Source organism: Etheostoma spectabile, chromosome 9 (assembly GCF_008692095.1).
Source record: "Etheostoma spectabile isolate EspeVRDwgs_2016 chromosome 9, UIUC_Espe_1.0, whole genome shotgun sequence".
Lineage (NCBI taxonomy): Eukaryota > Metazoa > Chordata > Actinopteri > Perciformes > Percidae > Etheostoma > Etheostoma spectabile.
Window position 1 is genome coordinate 37,168,537 of NC_045741.1, and position 14,406 is coordinate 37,182,942.

General features: G+C 40.6%; 1 protein-coding gene across 2 annotated transcripts in view; it reads left to right on the forward strand.

The window, feature by feature from the left end:
• The first annotated feature begins 1,573 nt into the window (after nucleotides 1-1,573).
• Nucleotides 1,574-14,406, forward strand: part of polrmt (polymerase (RNA) mitochondrial (DNA directed)) — a 51,604-nt gene continuing 38,771 nt past the window's right edge. For both annotated transcript variants that reach the window (XM_032526100.1, XM_032526101.1), the window contains exons 1-6: nucleotides 1,574-1,793; nucleotides 3,009-3,107; nucleotides 3,387-4,258; nucleotides 4,726-4,859; nucleotides 9,856-10,042; nucleotides 14,021-14,170. In XM_032526100.1, the coding sequence (XP_032381991.1) occupies nucleotides 1,646-1,793; nucleotides 3,009-3,107; nucleotides 3,387-4,258; nucleotides 4,726-4,859; nucleotides 9,856-10,042; nucleotides 14,021-14,170 (1,590 nt within the window). In that variant the 5' untranslated portion in view covers nucleotides 1,574-1,645. The remainder of the gene's footprint in view (nucleotides 1,794-3,008; nucleotides 3,108-3,386; nucleotides 4,259-4,725; nucleotides 4,860-9,855; nucleotides 10,043-14,020; nucleotides 14,171-14,406) is intronic.

Here is a 14,406-nt window from a genome sequence, read left to right on the forward strand (position 1 = left end):
TTCAACGCCGTAGATATCCAACATGATGTGGTCTACCTCCTGCGCTCTTACCCTGGGACTTTAGCTACACATACAGTTGTTGCCCAGTTATAAACACAAGATCTACACTTAAATACACCACATGATGGACTCTAGTCTCGCAGTATTAGACCTATGTGCGCAGTGCTGTGTCAGCGCTGGAGTATGGTCATGATACACTGCTTATCTATTTTGGGATGAGGGGGAATTGATGGTCTAGCTTGTCCGTATTACTTAAATCAATCTGTGCTAAACCCTGGATGCAGCAACGGTGCCCTTGCAAAATAGTAAGCAGAGATAGCGAAGGGAAGGGACGGTCGGGCTTTATCCCAGGACAAGTGGAATCAAACTTAAAAATCTTTTAAAGATACATTAATAATAAAACTCATTGACAAGGTAAATTTGCTGCAGGCCTATCATCGATGATCAAAGCAAATTAAAGGTTTGGTTTAACTAATCTGAAATTTATTTTGCAACTGGATAGGGGGGACATTTTATTGTGGGGCTCAGAGCATATGTTTCCCATTGCAGTCTAAACTTAACAAATGGAAGGTTTGTATAACTTGAGCCTTTTTTTTCTAACTAGCTTGTTTAATGTTAGCGTGTTAACAGTGAGTTAATGTGTCATGACCATACAAAATCATCCACCGTGTAACTTCCACAATTGGTAATGACTAATTACTCAGTTTTGTTGTTCATCATGAAGGTTCCATGGCATGAAAATGTCACTTTATGAGGTTTTTAACATTAATATGAGTTCCCCCAGCCTGCCTATGGTCCCGCACTAGCTAGAAATGTAAATGTGTAAACCGAGCCCTGGGTATCCTGCTCTGCCTTTGAGAAAATGAAAGCTCAGATGGGCCAATCTGGAATCTTGCTACTTATGAGGTCATAAGGGGCAAGGTTACCTCCCATTTCACTGTTCTGCTCACCCAAATAATTTGGCCCACCCATGACAGAGAGACACCATGGCTTTCAAAAGAGCAAAGTGGCAGTTGGTCAAGGGCACAACCTCCAGCCTCCACCTGCCCCCCCCCCTCTCCTCCTCAAAAGCTACAGACTCAGAAATAGCACATCCTAAGGAAAGCTCATTCTGGGACAGGCTCTAGTGGCTGTAATTCTGCACCAAGGCTGGATTTTGAGAAAGACACTTCAGATATGGTATTAGGGGACCACTAAGGTCCATATAAAAGCATCCAAAGAGCACTGTGTCATGGAACCTTTAATGAATCCATGACCTACAATAACATAACATGGCTCAAAGTATGTGGTGCTTTTCCAACTCATATTTGATAGTTGAACACGTAAAACCATGCATGGGCTTTACCAAAAGTAGGCTACACTAAGAACACTTGGTGGACAGGAAGGTTAATTACTTTTAGCAATGTAGTTAAATGATACCATCAACAAATAACTTTGACGTTGTCCACCATATAACATTTTTGGTACTGTACATCATAACTCCTGCTACAGTAAAATATGTAACAAGCCTTCAATTCCTGCTCGATTTATCTGCGATCTTCTACCCTTGCCTTAAACGACAGCGATCGCTTCTCTCGCCACTAGCTTGGTCTCATTTAAAATGGCTGCCTAGTGCTCAGAAGAAACGAGGTTATTACATGTCAACATGTCACTTCTCAGAGTGTGTGCCTTTGCTAAATGTCTGAATCGTCGCAGTTTGTTTGGAAAGTGTGCTGAAAGTGTTCGCGTGTCTCCTGCGGACCGCTGTCAGCTGTGTGCGTCCATAAGGAGTGGCGCAGTTAGACGTATATCAGGTGAGCCGAAAGCAGTCTGTCTCAGCTTGATGTCACAGCTAGTGTACAGTTATACTTACAGTATGATGGACAAGTTGGTCCTATTTCGTCGAGGACTCTTGTGTCTAACGGCACTTTCCTTACACGTTAGTCTAGTCTAGGGTTCCCCGCATAGTTTTTGTAATGTAAGCACATAACACATGTAGCTAACAGTCTGGCAAAGTGACTTGTGTTGAACCTGAGGGTGCTTTGTTTGTGGCCACGAGCGCAGTTAACAATTTTAGCAAGGAACCAGTAGCCTAGCTACATTTCTTCTTTCTTCTTCTACTTGTGTACTTTGTGCATTTGTTCATTGAATTAACTTCCGATAGTATAACTGTCACTGGGACTCTAGGAAAACATGCTGGACCGAGGTCTGCCAAAAGGTTGACGGTTCGATCCCCAGCTCCTTCTGGTCCTTGAGCCGGGACTCTGAACTCCTAAATGCGCCTCGTCTGTATGTGGAGGAAAGATGTAACAAAATGAAATGCAATGCTAGAATTTAGAAGTGGTAGAAGTGCGGTACTTGTTTATTAACCGCAAGCAATAATTGAGCAAAATGCCCTGTCACAACTGTTGTTTAATGTTGAGTTCTGTCTCATTGGTTAGGAAGGGGAGTGTTGGAATACAATGTGGTATATCATGTGTGCTCATAAACATTATATTCACGTAGTGCATTATATTAATCATGTGTGTTCAATTCATTATATTTTGAGCTAAAGAGTAAAGCATTACACATAGTCTGCTTGGTTTCAGTGTGATTATCGGGTTCACTTCTAAATAAGAAGCATGTAGTTCATAAAGTTTACTGTGACCTTACGATAAGTTGTTTTGGTACAATGTGTCCAACCATAGCTTTGCCGAGTGAGTTAATTCTGAAAAGCAGACCAAGGGTGGTTAGGGACACGTCCTGTGTTTGGGTGAAGATCCTGTCCAGTAGCAGCCTGAGACCTGTTGAGGGCACATAAGATCAATCAGAAAGGGAAAAGAGTTAGAAAAACTTGGGGAGAGCTATGGATACATATTCTCTGTAACCTTGTCTCTGGAATATATATATTCTATTGTAATAAACATTATTTACTTCAACCTACGGACTTGAACCCTTCTTCCTGAAAGAATCTAGAAGGGCAGGATTTAAGCCCAACAGGAGACATATTTACCTATATTAATTCTTATCTTGACTGTTTTGTTTTTCAGAGACACCGTTGCTGTTTCAAAGAAGAAATGTTTCATTTGTCATCCCAAAGAGAGAAGATGCAAAGAAACGTGTGCTGGAACAGTCTCAGTTGTTAGACGGTATGTTGCTTTACACGGCAGTGTGTCATGTTGCCACATCTCTAACCTCCACTACTACTGAGTAACTTGTTATACTTAAATGGGATTTTTATACCAAATACTGGTATATCAGAGTTCTCTGGCTGTTTTTTCCCCCTCTGTATGCTGCCAGTCCAAACTGCAAAACTGTCCTGTTAAATCCAGGACTTGCCTGGCCTAATAAGTGATTGGAGCCTGTCTATTACTCTGAAACAAGCTGGTCAGTCATTTTGTTAACTCACTTTTCTCTCTCTCTGTCAGTGCTTGAGGCCAGGATCCAGCAACTCCAATCTGACATCTTTTTAGATGTCCAGCATGCAGAGGTGCAGTTTGTTAAAACCCCCTCTTCTGGAAGAGGGGTTTTACCTGGAAAGAGTCCCAAAAGCGCACCTAATGAGAGAAGTAGCATTTCCAAATCAGGACAGACTGTTGCTAAAGGAGCTTCGGAATCTCAGCCCAGCCGCTGGATGGAAAAATTAACTCAGGAGAAGAACAACAAACTAACAAAACAGCAGCACCTCCATCAGAAAATGCAGAAGAATGTGAAGGAGAAACCTACAGCTAAATCTAAAGGTAGCAAAAGCAGCTCAGTTCTCCCTGGTACATCACATAAAACTATATCTACCACAAAAAAAACGACAAAGAACCAAAAAGGTTGCATGAAATTGTCCGATGAGATTCGTGCTGCAGTTTCTTCACCAGTAGCCTCACCAGTTGCTTCCACTGCTGCTGCAGTAGCAGGAACAGCAGCTCTGGCACATAAAGTATCTAAAGGGAAACAGAAGGGCTCTAAAAATCAGGTTCCCGGTAAGGAGGGCCAGAAGCAGACTGTTGCAGATGCCCAGGCCAGGGCCAAAGAGCTGGCTGAGGTGGAGGAGCTGGAGAGGAGGCTCAGTCAACAAGTAAGCCAGTGGACATCTTCAAGTAACCCGGGGCGCCTACAGGAGTACAGTGAGGAAGCTCCATGCGGGGACATCCAGCTGAGCATCCGCTCTTACCTGGAGGCGTGTGTGTTCGCTGGGGACGTGGAGAGGGCGCACCGTTTCCTGCTCAGCCAGCACAGAGTTATGAGCCGACGTAAACATCTGAACACTGGTGTCTACAACATAATAATGAGGGTGTGGGCCAAAAAGGTGAGTTCAATAACTGAATACGCTGTGTTTTTTAACCCTGAAACAATGCAGGGTTGGCTGTGTAATTGTGCGTATCATGATTTGATTTGATTAAAACTAGCACTTGTTTAGGTACAGCTCTTTTCTGCAAGGTTTTTTGTTTCAATAAAAACATATAGATATATGAGGCTGAAGAACTGATGGCAAACTTCCTCAGAATGGTGATTTGTTACTCATAATTTTATCACATGATGTGCAAGTGTTTTCATTGTAAATACTTTATTCCCCGGTAGTTGACAGTCTTTCTTGTTGCACTTGATAAGGGGACCACATAACTAAAATAAAAAAGTTATCTTTAGTCAGTAATTTAATTGTCTCATTTTTCCATGGTGTCAATAAACGTGTTTTTTTGGAGTAAGCATTGGCATAAAGTGTACATGGAAGCAAATTTCAAAGGTCCTCCCATGTGTCTCTCTGTCTGTTTGTAGGGCACGTTAAATCAGATTGGCCGCATGTTTATTCTGTTAGAAGAGGCTGGTCTGAAGCCAAACCTTGGATCCTACTGTACTGCCCTGGAGTGTATGGGCCGCAATCCCAACTGCTCCCCAAAGGTCATCGCAAGGTATGTCGATATTTTTCAAGAGGGGTATTAAGCGGGGTTTATGCTTCTGCGTCGGCTCTACGCAGAGCTTTCGCGGTAGCCTAAGTAAGCGGGCTGAGATTGTCTGCGTCGCTCCATCATATTTCTTTAAGAGAATAGCAGGTGCGATGTGTGTATGCTCGGCAGTGTGGTAGAGGGAGTGATAGAGTGACGAGGATAGCTTCGGAGCGAGGACAGACTCTGGAGGCATACTGGGGGAAACAAAGTGTTTTCTGATCACCGTCAGAAATCCGTAGTCGGAAACCCTCTCCGTGTAGTTAAGTTTTTTTGTGAGAGTTGCATGTCAGGCTACGGCGTAGGGTCCGGCATCGGGTCCGTATCTCCACGTGCCTACGTACTTACCAACGATGTCGATTTAACGCAGGACCATAAATTGGCCTTTACTGTGAAGCCAGGAGACTGATTTTGAGTTTTACACAAGAGCAGTGGTAGTACACAGACTTACCAACAGGGGTCAGCCTGTGCTTGTGGTTCACACATCTGCACATCCTTGTAGCATACTGGTATGCTGTTTGTTTATGATTAATGTGATATGTAATGATAATTACTGACAATCATCACCATGATTGTCAGTAATTATGACTCTTTTTTACCTAAAAAATAATGGTGTCAGAGAAGTAGTAAAGTGTAGGAAATAACCCAAAAGCTGTTAATTTTGCCTTATTTTTTTCATTGTTGGGTTATTGTTGATTTAGCTTAGGGTTGCAGGATACCAGTTTAGTCATATTTTATAATAGTCATTTAAATCTGTTTGCTTTTGTTGCTGTAGCAATATGATCTCAACTAGGATGTTCAAAGCTTCCCGTTGCCTCTATGGTCTAGTTGTAAAAACCAAGTTGTGTATCAATAAAAAATTAAGGAATGCTTAATTTTGAGTGCGTGTCAGGGTTTGGGGTCTCCCCTGTATTACGCTGACTGAATCAAGTGCAAAGTGAACACTTTTCACCCTATTTGCTGTTCCTTTCCCTTAGACTAATATTGTTTCCATGGCAACCCAGCATCACGCCATTTCTTTTTTTTCTTTTTTTTTAATCATTTGTTGATTGTAGAGGTTTCTTTAATAATAATTGCAGCTTTTCACAAGTCAAATTAAAATCGTTATTGAAACCTGCTGACTCTGTTCATAAGATTGGCTTAGAGTAATTAAATTATTACAATACAACAGAACTCTACTGTCATTGCACTGTGGTGTATGTAATTGCTCAGACAACCTAGCAAGTTATTGTGTTTTTCATCAAGGACAACATTGACAGCTAGTAGTCCAGTCGAGGCCCAGCGGTAACTCGGTGATCCTGACAAATGAGGCTGTTACATCACTGACTGCGTGTCAGCCCTTCACTTAGATTTATTACATGACATGTAGCACACATACACCTACTGGGCACAGCTCACAGCTTCAGCAGAACACTACGTGTCACAATGTGTGAGCGCGCACCTGTTTGATGGCAGCCAATACAATCATATGGCTTGCTGCCCGGGCAGAGGCAAGGCTCGTATAGATTTTTCTTTTTTTCTAGGGGCCTAACCTTAGTCTGGAGTTATTGTAGCACAAAAACTACATGGCAAAGCACAATTTGTTTAATTTAGCCTAATGCATGTTGATACATTGACCCTGTTAAATAATGCTTTTTCATGCCCTCTTTCATGCCCGCTTACATTACCTAAGCCATGTCTCAATTTAAAAGTCTTCTCCAACACAACATATTGGTAACTTTGAAGACAACTTAGTTTTTTTATATATAGAAATATATAAAAGAGTTTCTTGAATTTTACATTTCGTCTGCGTGAATGTTCCATACAGTTTGGTCTTTCTGACATAAGACCCCCTCATTTGGAAAGGGAGTGCAGGTTCAGCCCACAGCCTTCAGTCTTCTCAAGGTGTTACCATCCAAAGCTACTGCATGTCCTTTAAAGAAGGCACCTTGTGAACTGGAGCACAGGTACTGTAGTTTCTGATCCCATCATGCAAAATAGCCCCCCCCCCTCCCCCACAACATTTGCATCGAAATGATGAAATATCATCACTCCGGCATGTCACTGCTAGCTTGATTAGTTGTTTTGAGAGCTTTATTCTCAGTCATGTTGAGTGCTGTTGCACAAACCACACACACAGAGCGACACACATACTTTCCCCCTGGACCCGGGGGATATCACCTTATGCAGTATGGTCCAATAGCAGGACATGTGGCAGGGCATTAGGGTTGTGGGTAGGTATCTGGTTGGTCCATCGATCACTGTAAGCTGATGCTTGTATGACATTGTTGTTCAGCAGTGGTGCGCACCTGCTCAGTCTCTGGCGAAACAGCCTCTCTTTTCTCTTACAGCCCTCACCATCATCCTTTTCTCTGTCACCCAATGTGTTTGTAGTCTGCTTGTTATTCCGCCTTTTATTATGGCCACACTGCTGTACTCTCCTAATATCAATTTTGCCTCCGAAGTCTCCCTTGCAGAATCCTTGCCCTCAATGTACCAATCTGCCCCCCCCCCCCCCCACACACACACACATTTTATATACTTCCTTTGATTCCACATTACAAGTCAAATTTCTTTAGGAATTTCCTGAATGATCCAACAGATTAAAATAGATTAGCACATTATGAAATATACAATTTTAAGGGTGCAGGAAACATTGCCTTTTCCAAATAAACATGCTTCCTGTAGTTGCTGAGACAGTACTTTGCCAACTGTTTGGACTTTGTTTTAGATAGCCCCCCCCAAATGCAAAGTCCACATATCACCAGCCTATGTACATGTACATGACCTAGACTACCAAACAGCAGCACAATGAGCTTGCCTTTTTACCCAAGTTTCTCAATGGTAGATAGCGATAACTGATATTTACAGTCTTAGAACAGTAAGAGTCCTCCAAAGTCAAATGCACATGACACCTCACTCACTCACTCACTCACTCACTCACTCACTCACTCACTCACTCACTCACTCACTCACCCTTTAAGTTTTCCCTTTTTGTAAGTGCTGTGTCCTCCAGAGTTCTTTGCTCCCTAGGGTGCAGCTGAGCAGTCACCAGGCTGACTATGCTCTATCTTTCAACCTCTCTGCTCTCTTTGTTCCTCTGGACCACAGTGCCAGAACCCAGACTAATCCTCTCTTTGTTCGAGCCTCTCAAATTTACTCAGACCAAAATTGCACATTGCATCACAAGAGACTCTGAGGCATGAGTACAAAATCCCCCCCCCCCAAAAAAATTTGACCTCTTTGCCTTGCTTTAGAAATATAACACTTAATAACTTCAAACACCAGACGGATGACAGAACATTGTAATACAATTCTTTTTTTCATTGTATGCATTCAATGAGCAGAAACCTGCTCATTACTGATTAGATTAAGTCGGTGGAAGTTGCTGGTTTCTTCCAGATGGTAATTGGCGTGCTATTATTTATAATTGTCTTGAGGAAAAAGTTGTGCAGGGTGAAGCAGAGCTCTCTCATCCTCTGTGGTTGATGACAAATGTTTTTGTTTTTTGTCCGCAGTTCTGTCTTGCTCTCGCTCAGGCCTGTAGTTCTGTTGTTAACCTCTAGGGAGCAGTAAAACCAAACATCTTCAGGCTCCTCAATTCTTGTTGGCCCGGGGCTCTCTACATCTAAGTGTGCATGGCACTGTCAGGGTTTTAGCCCTGTAGTCATACAACGGCTGTAATTAAAAAAAATTGTGTACACTGTAGGTCATACAAATAGCATAAATTACTTGGATGACATACAGTCAATGTAAGGACATATTGCATTGGCCCAATTCATCAATTTAGAGCTTAATAACATTGTATACCAATATCTTTAAATCATTTCTACACTCAAAATATGTATAATTTCAGCCCTGAATCTCACTAATCGCAGAAGAATAACGAGCCACCAGGCTGGCCATATTAATTCCCAGACCTTCTTAGGTAACAAATCAAATTAAGTTATGCAATAATTACGTTATTACAGCTCTCATTTGTATTCCACGGACTGGTTGCACATTGGTATTATCTGCATTCTGCAGTCCAGTCATGAAGACTGTACTCTCTCTAGGAGATCTCTTGGAGATTCTATTTAAATAAACATTTCACTGATTTTGTCCGTGTCCATCTCGATCAAACTCATACTTGAGTCTGACAGAAAGGCCTGCCAATGCAAATACTTGAATTGATATTCTGCAACTAGGCGTGACATGTATACAATGATCCCATAGACAAAGGATTTTTTATGAAAGCTGAATTAATCGGTAGCCCAGCAAGTTATGCAATTATCTTACTCCCATTCCCACATCAACAGCCAGGTCAGAAGGTTGTGACCTCTGAACTAGTGATCAGACTCCAAAGTCTGTTCCATCATAACAACCATAATCTCTGACGTGAATGAAAATCTACTTATCGTATCATCTGATGGGGAAATCTTTTCAAGTAAATCACAAGTCAATATGTAAAGCTTTGTTGTGTAGAACCCATAATATTATATTTTGACAGTATAATCCGTAGTAAGTTTGTCTGTATATTCTATATATTGATGTTGATTATATAGTGTCTTCATCAACTGTAGTTGGGAAGGGAGGTGAAGTAGATTTGAATCCTGCAGCTATACTGTAGTGTACTTCTGTATTTTCTTATCTGCTTGGCAGGATATAATTGCCACAAAAGTACCATTTCTGCTTTGTCTTGGTACAATAAGTGTTATAATATTCTGTGGTTGACAGCTTAAACAGATAATGTCTGATCTGTTTATTGCTACTAAAGCACTTACACTGATTGTCATCATATAACTCATACGAGTCACTGGGAAATGAGTGGACGACATGTTTCCAGCCAAAATAAACTCAGATTTTAATGCCAGAAATCTCAGAACCGTGCAAAATAACTGTTCAGCCACTTGTCCCAAGGTCCACACAGATGAAACATGGCTAAAACCTGCTTAAGGGCCAATGCAAACCTGGAACACCAACTGTTATGTCCCTGTATATCCAGGTGCCTAAGCCAGATGGAGGAGGATGGCCTGTCTGTGGACGACCTGTTCAGCCAGTGTGTGTTCCGGCAAGATGAGAGGGACATGGTGCTAAAGGCCGTGCACATTGTCCAGCCCGACTACCAGCCCAGCCTCAACGCAAACACAAACCAGTGCTCCTCATCGCTGGTTAAGGACTTCTACACACAGGTATTGCAGGCTAGCTTTGACCTGTACCACATGTTTGCAGTTATTGTGATACAGTGCACTGATATATTATTAGTTGACCTGAAGGCACTGACAGCCTTTTTTTCTCAATCACCTGCTGACTGTGAGTGATGGATGAACAGTTAAGGTTATTTTTTATGTAATATTTCAGCATTTGTGTTTTTTTTCCTTGATTTTCCAACTGGCTAGTAGTGGGTGGGGGTCTGTTAGAAAAAAAGGTATGTATGTATTTCTGTGCACAAATCACAGTTTAGCAATAATGTTTTTGCACTCAATCAAATCTGGTCAAACCACGTAACACCCACATTGCCTGTATGTGGCAGATTAGTTGTTGACTCTTAAACTTTTAATAAATAAAATCTAAGAATAATGTGATAATTGTTGCTCATTTAGTCACGGATAATTTATGTTAAATAATTCTTGGGTGTAAATTGGAATACAAATGTGGGATGTATGATTAGCAGAGATATATCAGTGGACCTGGAAGTAAGCCTCATTTTTTCCAAAGTTAACTTTAAGTTGAGCATTCAGAGATGCATGGGCTTTAGTATGCATCATTGTATAGACAACACACTTACCAGGTGCTTGGTTGAATCCCCAATGTCATCATAACCAATGTAATGTACAGATAAGTGTTGGCTGCTGGTCTTCATGCTACGGTTGATGTAATATTGACTATTACATGCTAATCTTGGGATGACAGGTGTTTGCCGTAATTAACAATTTTTCTCTCCTAGTTTGTTACTTTAAAAAGATGAGATATCAAATTAGCATGTATGTAATGACATGCATTTCATCAATAATGGCTTTTCAATGTAAAAGCAGTAAAGAAATGAGTTTAAATGCATTTAGAAAGTGCATGGGGCTTTAGGTTAAAATGTGATAATTTATGGCTAAAGATGATCAAAAGTTATTTTTACAGTAGCACCAGAGAGCTGGTAAAGCTGTCAGAAGGCTCCAACGTGACTACGAAAAATTTGATAGTCCCCCCTTCACAGCCAGACAGGCCCTGGCCTATTTATAGTGAGCCAACTCTGCTTTCTAATGGCTCCTCTGCTTTCCTGGCCTCTCCTCCTCTCACCTCTCCCCTGCTTTTTCCTACCTCCCTTCCTTTTCTGATTCTCACATAATTCATTAACAGCTCTTTGTTCAATAGCAGTATTTTTAGCCTTAATTGTGTGTGTGTTGTGTGTTGTGTGTTTGTGTGTGTGTGTAAAGAGTGTGTGTGTGTGAAGAGTGTATGTGCAACTACACCTCTTTGTGAAACAACATGTGACTGCTCCATTACTGTTGCCTCTGATTGCACTTATAAGGCTGGCTATCCGACTATGACTGTGACTCTATGGCAGGTTTATTTAATAATGGCTGTCCAAATAAGTGGTCTACTAGATAACAGAGAAGCAGACTGGATGGTCTCCAGGGGGATTTTGAATCAGTTTTAACAGGAGACACACAATCTAATTAGAATATTGTTTTATGTTGTGCAATGGAATTTTGATTAAGCTGATGCTTGTTCAAAATGCAGTTTGTAGTAGTTTCAACTTGTCATCAGAAATTGTGTGGTTTTCTTTCATTTGATTCTTATTGAAAGTGGTACGTGTGCCTATTTTATGCTCGGTCTCAAGGTCAAATCATGTCAATCCATCCAGTGAATTCATTGTGGGTCGGCAAGGGAAAACATAAGTTTGGAAATTTTAGTTCATTCCATTTTACAAAGGATTCAAATACAATCACACAGCTCTACTTTAACAATACTGCAGCACACTCCTTTCTGTAAGCTTTTCTTTGTACACCAGAAGCTTTAAGTACTTTTAAAACTATTGTGTCAGCCAGCACATTATCACCTGATAATATGGTGTTAACTTCCTAGATCATTTTTGAAGTTGTAATATTGTACAAGAGCTGTCTGGTAAGTAATTCATGTGGTACACTATCTTTAGATTTGCTCTGGCTGCTGTCCATGTTTCATCTCTCTGAGACCTAAATTACAGTCAATCTTGTCTACTGCCTACGAGCTAAAAAATTAATAAATTAATGTTCTTACTGCAGTACTTCATCCCCTGCCTTAGCAAGGTCACAAACAATAAATTACTTTTTTAACTTTTGATTTCTTCAAGCAAGAAATCTGTCGCTTAGTTGGTAACCTTTTAGGGGTCTGTTAGAACGGCGTTTTGATTTACCCCGGGCTTGACCCAGCTGTGGGTCTGCCAACCTGCCATTGAATGTTCAGGTTGAATCTTGAAAATAATAAATTGAGAGTAATGAACTCTTTGTTTGCTCTCTTGCAATACTGAGAAAAAGCTTGTGAGATTAAAACTGGGTTGGGAGCTCGCTCGGCAGCAGACTTATTTATGATTTGGCCTTTGCTCACTAACCCGAAAAGGCTCTTTTTACAGTACTTAATGCCCTGAAATGATCCTCTCAGGGAAAGCGTATTCTCAGGTAGGGCTGCATGATATGAGGAAAATATCTAATTGCAATTATTTTGACTGATATTGCGATTGCGATATGATTCACGGTACTGGAGGCAATGATCATTTTTGTATCATTATTTTCATTTAATTAAAAATATATATATTTTTAAATGATTATTGTGTGATCTTTGCGAGGATCTGTACAAAACTATTTTTTTTCTCTTAGTCTGTAGGATATGTTTTGTAGGCTGGAACGTCGCAGCAGCACCACAATACTTAATTCAGAATGGATTGACACATGTTTTGTCTTTAAGAAATTGTGTCTGCGTGTGTGTGCACGTGCGCATGTGTGAGAGGATCAATTTGGGATTCCCGGCCCATGCAGTCCAATAGGATTCCAGACTTGCCTTCAGACCCGCCTCTTTGTCTTGTGGAATTCCACAAGGAAGCTGTCTGGGGCCATTGTTATATTCACCAGTGATTTACCTGTAACTTTAAAAGATGCAAAAATGGCAATGTTTGCTGACAACTCAACAATATACATAGCGGCATCCACAACTGAGAGGCTTACTGTCTTTTGAAGGAGGAATTGCAGTCGGCATTGGAATGCGTAGTAAATAACCAATTTGTTTTCTATGTACAGTATCTAAAACCACAAGCATTGTATTTGGAACAAAAAACAATTGTTAAATGAACAAAAGTAAAATTTATATATTGAAGATATGGCAGTTGAACAGGTACAAAGGACCAAGCTTCTTGGCATCTTCTTGAGAAATATTCTAGTAACTAAACAGCCGAGGGTGTTGTTTCAGCATCTTGGTATTAGTTCTGATAAACATGACTATAGCAACATACATGCTATGGAGAGCAGATTACCATTACCTAAGGTAAAAACAAAACAAAGGGAAAAACACTAGTGTGTATATAGAGCAATGATTAATTGGAATGCAATGCCAAGTCATGTCATTCAAGAAAATTCTAGAAAATCTCAATTTAAAGTAATACTTAAAGAAAATCTCTTAGCTGAGCAGTATTCTGCATTGGCTAATACTTAAGAAATGCTTTTAGTATCATTGAGGGTGTTATGTGTGTATTTGCTTGGTCATTTTATCAGTAATCAATATCACAATCTCGTCTCTACATTCTGTGAATAATTGAAAGTAGGTAATGTGTTGTAATGTGCTGTGTTGAATGTTGTTATGTCTTGTTTGTTTTTTTTTTGTTTTTTTTTATTTAATGTAATAGTGATGGTTGGTAATGTAGAGCTGCGCAAGGGGACTCCAGGAAGAATAGCTATGCCTATGGCCCCAGCTAATGGAGATACCAACTTCTAACAGATTAAACATGCGGCCAATCTGATTTAATGTGAACTTTAAACCTTGCTTTCACATACACCTACCAATGTTACTTAAGAAATGTTTATTGAAACCACAGAAACATGACAATTAAATCACTGTGTGTGTGTGTGTGTGTGTGTGTGTGTGTCTGTGTGTCTGTGTGTGTGTGTGTCTGTGTGTCTGTGTGTCTGTGTCTGTGTGTGTTTTAGAGGTCAGACCACCAGTACCCCAAACTGGACTTCACTCAGGAGGAGCTTCAGGAGCGTTTCCAACGTCAGCTCAGCCTCGAACAGGCCTGCACTATCACCATCGACTCTGTGGAGGCTGCCAAGCCCGTCACTGAAAACATGGCCAAAATGGTAAACAAACCAACCTGTTGCATCTCTTCATCTTCACCACACTCTCAATACACTGAGCTGCTACAAATGTGGATTTATAGTTGTGATGCTGAAAATCTGCAAAAACTTTAAAAAATGGGGTGTTATGAAATTGTTAATAGGTGGTTAAGTTTTAAAAATCTTTCCCCAACCTAAAATCCTAAAACACACACTAGAGGTACAACTTATGATGTCAAAATCTTAGTGTCAGATTAATT